At 45.5% G+C, this 8,215-nt stretch overlaps 1 protein-coding gene across 1 annotated transcript; it reads right to left on the bottom strand.

Annotated features, from left to right (window-relative positions):
* Positions 1-4,587: 4,587 nt before the first annotated feature.
* On the bottom strand, positions 4,588-5,535 carry LOC115648004 (olfactory receptor 52E8-like). The gene is made up of 2 exons (XM_030555066.1): positions 4,848-5,535; positions 4,588-4,778 (listed from the first exon to the last, which is right to left on the bottom strand). Exons 1-2 carry the CDS (start codon positions 5,533-5,535, stop codon positions 4,588-4,590), a joined length of 879 nt encoding a protein of 292 aa, XP_030410926.1.
* Between the last annotated feature and the right edge of the window lie 2,680 nt (positions 5,536-8,215).

Here is an 8,215-nt window from a genome sequence, read left to right on the forward strand (position 1 = left end):
ACCCCGAGGAGGATGGCTGAGCCTGCCCCTACCCAGCTACCCCGAGGAGGAGCTGAGCCTGCTCCTACCCAGCTACCTCAAGGAGTAGCTGGACCTACCCTTCGCTACCTACCCGGAGGAACTGATGGTGTTTGAGACAGCCGAGGACTCTAGCAGGACCCAGCTACCCTACGAGGGGGAGTGTGGAAGTATCCTGGGGCAGCCGACCCCAGTCTGGCTGCAGCACAGCCAGAGCCTATGTCAGTGTGTTGCGGCCAGGATCTCCACTGACAGCAGCTAGTTTCCGCCACTGCGAGGGCCCCGGGCTGGGACGCAGTGGAGTAGGAGGGCCTGCGTCCCCCCTGCCACGCACTCCTTGGGTGGCAGACTCTCCCTTCTCCCTGGCCTGGAGAGGCTAGGACCTCCTGCTACTGAATTACTGACTCAGTCCCTGCTTAAAGGCCTGAGTCCCTAACTGTGTGGTTGCTGCCCCGCCCTGACCTAGGGGCCTGGGCGGCCACTTGACTATTGACGCAGCCCCTGCTAAAGGGCCGGAGCCCCTAACAGTGTGTTTGCTGTCCCATACTACCGTACTGTAATTGCCCTTTTCTGAACCTTTTCTAGTGCTAGAATATCTTTTTTGAGGCAGACCCCAGACTGACGGCGAACTAGAGCAAGGCGGTGGAATACCCCACAGCCCCGCCGAGGGACGAACCTCAGGCGAGCCCTCTTACACCCCCTCAAACTGAATTTGAGACTATTGGTCCTTGTTCTGTCATCTTCCACCACTGAGAACAGTCTAGATCCATCCTCTCTGGAACCCCCTTTCAGGTAGTTGAAAGCAGCTATTAGGATGAGGCCCTGTTCTAGCAGTTGAGGTGTGAAAACCAAGGAAGGAGAAACTGCTCCAGGATTAAACACAGACTCTTTGCTGTTTCAATTGATCTAGGGAATTGATATGAGCATCCAATCCAACATCTAGGGTGCTGTATTATGAAATGCAAGGACCCAGAATAGGATTTAGAAATCATTTTGTAAAACCAACTTGTGAACTCCTAGTGCGATGCTGTGGCTGAAAGGACTGATGTCATCCTTTGATGCACAAAAATAGGAGCAGTGAGTTGGAGCTGGGGAAGGATATTACCTCTGCACATGGGATTGGTGAAACCGACTGCGTCCAGGTCTGGGGTCCACATTTCAAAAAGGCTGTTGAAAAATTTGAGAGGGTGCAGAAAAGAGCCACAAAAATGATTGGAAGCTGGAGAAACTTGAAGAGTTTCATCTATTTATCTTCTCAGAAAGATGATGAAGTGGAGACTTTCCTAGGGAGGAAACCATGTGTTGTAACGGGCTCTGTAATCTAGCAGAGAAAGGCAGAGCAAGCCCCAATGGCTGGTAGCTGAAGCCAGACAAATTCCAGCTGGAAAAAATGGCCAAATATTTACCATGGATGTGATTAACTGTTGGGACACACTGGGAAGGGAAATGGTGGATTCTCCAGCTCCCCATGTCGGCAGATCCAGACTTAATGCTTCTCTGGAAAATCTGCGCTGCAAAAAGGCACGAAACAATTGTTTGCCGTTGCTCTGACGGAAGGAGGGGCGACTGACGACATGGCTTACAGGGAAATAAAATCAACAACAGGGGAGGCTTTGCATTAAGGAGAAACACAAACCACTGTCATAGAGAGTGGCCCCCTCAAGGACTGAACTCAAAACCCTGGGTTTAGCAGGCCGTTGATTTAACAAAACAAATCAGGTCAATTTCTTGTTTCGATCCATCTATCTTTTACATCTTAGGCTGGCAGTAGACAGTGCAGTACGACTGCAAGCCATCATCATCTCCTGGTCGCTCACCAGAAGACTGTACCGTACAACTGCTAGCCATCATCATGTCCTGGCTGCTCACCAGAAGACTGTGCAGTACAACTGCTAGCCATCATCATCTCCTGGCCACTCACCAGAAGACTGTGCAGTACAACTGCTAGCCATCGTCATGTCCTGGCTGCTCACCAGAAGACTGTGCTGTACAACTGCTAGCCATCATCATCTCCTGGCCACTCACCAGAAGACTGTGCCATACAACTGCTAGCCATCATCATCTCCTGGCTACTCACCAGAAGACTGTGCCATACAACTGCTAGCCATTATCATCTCCTGGGTGCTCGCCACAAGATGGTGCAGTACGACTGCTAGCCATCATCATGTCCTGGCTGCTCACCAGAAGACGGTGCAGTACGACTGCTAGCCATCGTCATGTCCTGGGTGCTCGCCAGAAGACAGTGCAGTACGACTGATAGCCATCGTCATGTCCTGGGTGCTCGCCAGAAGACAGTGCAGTACGACTGCTAGCCATCATCATCTCCTGGGTGCTCGCCAGAAGACAGTGCAGTACGACTGCTAGCCATCGTCATGTCCTGGGTGCTCGCCAGAAGATGGGAATAACCTGGTTGAGTCACTCACATGTCTGCCTAGGCACCCCTGACCGACCTCACTGAGGTCGGCTAAAAGAGCACCCAGGAATACGACGACGGCTACCAGTCGTAATGCACTGCCTGCTGCCAAAAGGCAATGAGCTGCTGCTGTGTAGCAATGCAGTCCCATGTCTGCCAGCATCCAGGAGACGTACAGTGACAGTGAGCTGAGCGGGCTCCATGCTTGCCGTGCTATAGCGTCTGTTCAGGTAACCCAGGATAAAAGGTGTGACACCATCATCTGCCGTTGATTTCACAGAGGGAAGGAGGGAGAGGGGGGCCTGATGACATGCACCCAGAACCACTCGTGACACTGTTTTTGCCCAACCAGGCATTGGGATCTCAACCTAGAATTCCAATGGGCAGCGGAGACTGCAGGAACTGTGGAATAGCTACCCACAGTTACACACAACTGCCCACAGTGCAACGCTACAGAAATCGACGCTCACCTCGGTACTGTGGACACAGTCCGCCAACTTAATCCACTCAGAGCAGGTCTCGGCAACCTTTCGGAAGTGGTGTGCCCAGTCTTCAGTTATTCACTCTGATTGAAGTTTTCGCGTGCCGGTAATACATTTTAACATTTTTAGAGGTCTCTTTCTATAAGTCTATACTATATAACTAAACTATTGTTGTATGTAAAGTAAATAAGTTTTTTTTAAAGTTTAAAAAGCTTCATTTAAAATTAAATTAAAATGCAGAGCCCCCTGGACTGGTGGCCAGGACCCAGGCAATGTGAGTGCCACTGAAAATCAGCTCGTGTGCCGCTTTCGGCACCTGTGCCATAGGTTGCTTACCCCTGACTTAGAGCATTTTGTGTGGGGAACGCACAATCGACTGTATAAAAATGATTTCTAAAAACACGACTTCTATAAATTCGACCTAATTTTCTAGTGTAGACATACCCTAAGTTAAGGATCATTAGGTGAGACAGAAAGCATTGCTAGGCACTTAAAAGATCGGAAGCAAAGGGTAGGAATAAATGGTGAGAATGGAGACAGGTAAATAGCGGTGTCCCTGGGACTGTCCTGGGACCAGTCCTATTCAACACATTCATAAATGACTGGGAAAAGGGGTAAACATTGAGGTGGCAAAATTTGCATATGATACAAAACTACTCAAAATAGTTAAGTCCCAGGCACACTCTGAAGAGCTGCAAAAGGAACTCTCAAAACTGTGACTGGGCAACAACATGGAAAATGAAAAGCAATGTTGATAATGCAAAGTAATGCACACTGGAAAACATAATCCCAACTATACATATAAAATCATGGAATGTAAATTAGCTGTTATCACTCAAGAAAGAGATATTGGAGTCATTGTAGATAGTTCTCTGAAAACATCCACTCGATGTGCAGTGGCAGTCAAAAAAAGCAAACAGAATTTTTGGAATCATTAAGGAAGGGGTAGATAATAAGACAGAAAATATCATAATGCCTCTCTTGAATACTGCGTGCAGATCTGGCCACCCCACATCGAAAAAGATATATTGAAATTGGAAAAGATTTAGAAAAGGGCAACAAAGATGATTAGGAGTATGGAATGGCTTCTGTAGGAGGAGAAATTAATAAGCCTGGGGCATTTCAGCTTGGAAAAGAGATAACTAAGGGGGGATATGTTTGAGGTCTATAACCTCATGATTAGTGTGGAGCGATTAAATAAGGAAGTGCTATTTACTCCTTCTCATAATACAAGAACTATGGGTCACCAAACGCAATTAATAGGCAGCTGGTTTAAAACAAACAAAAGGAAGTGTTTATTCACACAAGGTATTGTCAACCTTTGGAACTCTTTGCCAGAGTTGTGAAGTCCAAGGCTATAACAGGGTTCAAAACAAGAACTATATAAATTCATGGGGCAGATAGGTCCATCAATGGCTTTTAATCAGGATGGGCAGGGACATCGTCCCTAGCCTCTGTTTGCCAGAAGCTGAGGATGAGCGGCAGGGAATGGATTACTTAATTATTTCCTGTTCTATTCATTCTGTCTAGAGCACCTGGCATTGGCCATTGTTAGAAACAGGATAGTGGCTAGATGGACCTTTGGTCTGACCCAGTATGGCATTCATATGTTCTTATTTTCAGTAAGTGATTCAGGAAAGATGCCTCTGCACTCCTGAACACCAGGAGAAAACTTTAAGTCCCTTTATGAGCAAAGATCCAGAGAAGCCTGTTCTGTATCTGTTTGGTCCTCACCCCGTATATGATGGGGTTCAGCATGAGGGGCACCAGGAGGTACATATTGGCAATGAGAACATGGAAATGTGGGGCCACATTGTGGCCAAATCGGTGTGTCAGGATGGAGAAGAGACCGGGGATGTAAAAGGCTAAGATGACACAGAGGTGGGAGACGCAGGTCCCAAAAGTCTTGAGTCAGGCATCCTTTGTGGTGAGGCCTATGATAACCCTGAGAATTTGAGTATAGGACACAGCAATAAAAAACACATCCAGACCTGCGGTGAAGAATACCAAAGACAGGCCATAGTAATTACTGGCACTAATGTCAGCACAGGCCAACTTGACCACAGCTATGTGATCGCAGTAGGTATGGGGGATGATGCTGGTTCTGTAATAGGGGCACCGCCACACCAGGAAGGGATTGGGTAGTACGAGTAAGCTCCTGCGTAGTACTACAGTGAGACTGATTTTGGCCACCATGGGGTTTGTCAGGGTGGTGGAATGTCTCAGGGGATCGCAGATGGCTACATACCTATCCAAAGCCATGGCCACAAAGATCCCAGATTTCATTGCTGAGAAGCAGTGAATGAAGTACATCTGCATGAGACAGGCACTGAAACTGATCTCCCTAGAATTGAGCCAGAAGATGCTCAGTGTTTTGGGAACAGTGGTCTTGGACAGGACCAGGTCGGTGACGGCCAGCATGCAGAGGAAATAGTACATGGGCCCATGGAGGCTCGGCTCTATCCCCACAATGAACAGGATGGTGAAGTTCCCCAAGATGGCTATGGCGTACACGGTGAAGAAGGGGATGGAGATCCAGACATGGGCCACTTCCAGGCCAGGAATTCCCAGTAGGATGAAGGTGGAGGGGTTGTTGAAGTCAGTTGTGTTGGAATCTGACATGGAGTAGGGGAGAAGGTGTCCAACTCTGAGGCAGAACGGTGTCTCCTGCATGTACTGTATGTTCCCCTGATTTCCTGTATGTGCCCATGCTCTAGGGTGATGGTCGCAGTACAAATGCCTGAATGAAGAGACAATGTTAATATGAGACACTGCATGTGCTACTGGAAACTGTTCTCGTGGGACAAACAGATTGGTCACACTTCACACACTGAAAATGACATTTTTGTTATTCAGAGAAATTAATTATGAAATAATGATCATACTTATGCAAATTCCATATTTTATTGTGCTCCATGTGTGGGAAACGATAATAGGCACCAACAGGAAACACTAGGGTAGATATGCCTTATAATAGGAGGGAGAATAAACTGCTTTGGATCTGTGTTCAGTTATGGTGACCCAGTCTCTATAGAGGATCATATATCAGGCTTGGAAAGAGCCTCAGGAGATCATCTAGTCCAACCTCCTGCTCAAAGCAGGGAACATTCCCAGATTTTTTTTTTATTAAACCCCAAGTTCCCTAAATAGCCCTCTCAAGGATTGAACTCACAAGCCTGGGATTAGCAAGCTAATCCTCAAACCTCTGAGCTATCCCTCCATAGTAGCAGATAGAAAGGGGATTTCCAAGAAACTCTATGAGACTAGGGGAGGCTGCCATATGTAGAAAGACTGGAAAGACTTGGACTGTTTCATTTAGAGAAGAGATACATAAGGGGGCATATGATAGATGAGAGGAAAATAAAGAATGGAACAGTTTACATTCCAATGGACAGAGAGAGAACAGTTCCCAACCAGTAATATCTAGAGATACTTAGTGCTTCCAAAGGCTAAATCCGCAAAGCTGAGGAAATCATCAGTAAAACTGATGGTGAAGAATTTTTCAGAGAGAAAATGGGAATGAAACTTGGGAGTTCTTTAAGATGAGTATATTAAATAGCTGTAAAAAGCAACAAAGAATCCTGTGGCACCTTATAGATTAACAGATGTATTGGAGCATAAGCTTTCAGGGGTGAATACCCACTTCGTCAGATGCAAGTCATGGAAATTTCCAGGGGCAGGTATGTATATGCAAGCAAGAATCAGTCTAGAGATAACAAAGTTAGTTCACTCAGGGAGGATGAGGCCAGTTTGGCTGATGTACATAGCAGAGGGGCATTTCTGGCACATGATGATGTATATAACATTGGTGGCCGTGCAGGCAAATGAACAGGTGATGTTGTAGCTGATCTGGTTAGGTCCTGTCATGGTGTCGCTGGTGTAGATATGTGCATGCAACAAACTTCAATGCCAACTCTGCGCACATATCTACACCAGCAACACCATGACAGGACCTAACCAGATCAGCCACAACATCACCCATCCATTCGCATGCACGTCCACCAATGTAATATACACCATCATGTGCCAGAAATGCCCCTCTGCCATCTACATCGGCCAAACTGGCCTCATCCTCCCTGAGTGAACTAACCTTGTTATCTTTAGACTGATTCTTGCCTGCACATTTATACCTGGTTGTGGAAATTTCCACTGCATACATCTGACAAAGAGGGTATTCGCCCCCGAAAGCTCACGCTCCAATATGTCTGTTAGCCTGTAAGGTGCCACAGGACTCTTTGTCGCTTTTTACAGATCTAGACTAACATGGCTACCCCTCTGATACCTGATTAAACAGCTAAAAAGCCATGATACCACAGTCATGAATATAGACAAATTTGGCTAAAAACCCACTCCAGTGGCAAAGTGAAGGCAGCTATCGTGGGGCAGGGAAAAGCAATATATAAAATATATAAAAATGGGGGGAAATCGAGAATATAGATAGCAAGAACGAGAAATTGGAAGTTATGATTGATAAAGGGCATTAAAGATATCAGGGAAAAATCCTTGCTTGGATGTTATTAAGTATTTTAACAACAAAAGAAATCCTATAAAAGGTTTAGGCAAAATTCTAGAGGGAGAAAGGAAACTTGTTAATGTTGCAGAAAAGGTAGATATATTTCATATATATTTTTGTTCTGCACTTGGAAAGAAGCAATATGATGTACTCATACCACATGAGGTGATGACACACTTTAATGTTCTCCATCAGCAATCAAGGAGAACATTAAAGAGCATCTACATAGAACCTTAGAATTACAAACACCAGAGTTACGAACTGACCAATCAACAACATGTCTCCTTTGGAACCAGAAGTGCAAAATCAGGCAGCAGCTGAGCCAAAACAAAAAAAAAATGCAAATACAGAACAGCACTGTGTTAAATGTTAACTATTAAAAAGATAAAGGGAAAGTTTTAAACAATTGAAATTTAATGAAAAAATGGAAAAGTTGACATGGAATTACTTCAGAAAAAGTCTAGTGATATAATTAATGCTTATCAATAACATGGTTTATGGAGAAGGTGTCTTGTCATATAAACCTGATTTCATTCTTTAATTAGAGTACATATTTGGTGGATCAAGAGAACTGTGCAGATGTGATAGACTTTGATTTCTCTGAGACATTTGACTAAGTAAGGGAAAACACTCAGATAAAAAATGAATTCTCTACTATCTCAGTACCACATACATTAAATGAAATAAAATCTGGCCACCTGAGAGACCTCAGAAAGCAGCTGACAATGGGATGTTGTCAGCAAATGCAGCTGTTTCCAGTGGGGTCCTGCAGGGATCACTTGTTGGCTC

Source organism: Gopherus evgoodei, chromosome 1, assembly GCF_007399415.2.
Source record: "Gopherus evgoodei ecotype Sinaloan lineage chromosome 1, rGopEvg1_v1.p, whole genome shotgun sequence".
Classification (NCBI taxonomy): domain Eukaryota; kingdom Metazoa; phylum Chordata; order Testudines; family Testudinidae; genus Gopherus; species Gopherus evgoodei.

Coding starts and splice junctions, on each gene's coding strand:
- LOC115648004 (XM_030555066.1), bottom strand. CDS start 5,535: ATGTCAGATTCCAACACAACTGACTTCAACAACCCCTCCACCTTCATC. Junction 4,779..4,847: donor AATTCTCAGGGTTATCATAG/GCCTCACCACAA, acceptor GTGTCATCTTAG/CCTTTTACATCCCCGGTCTC.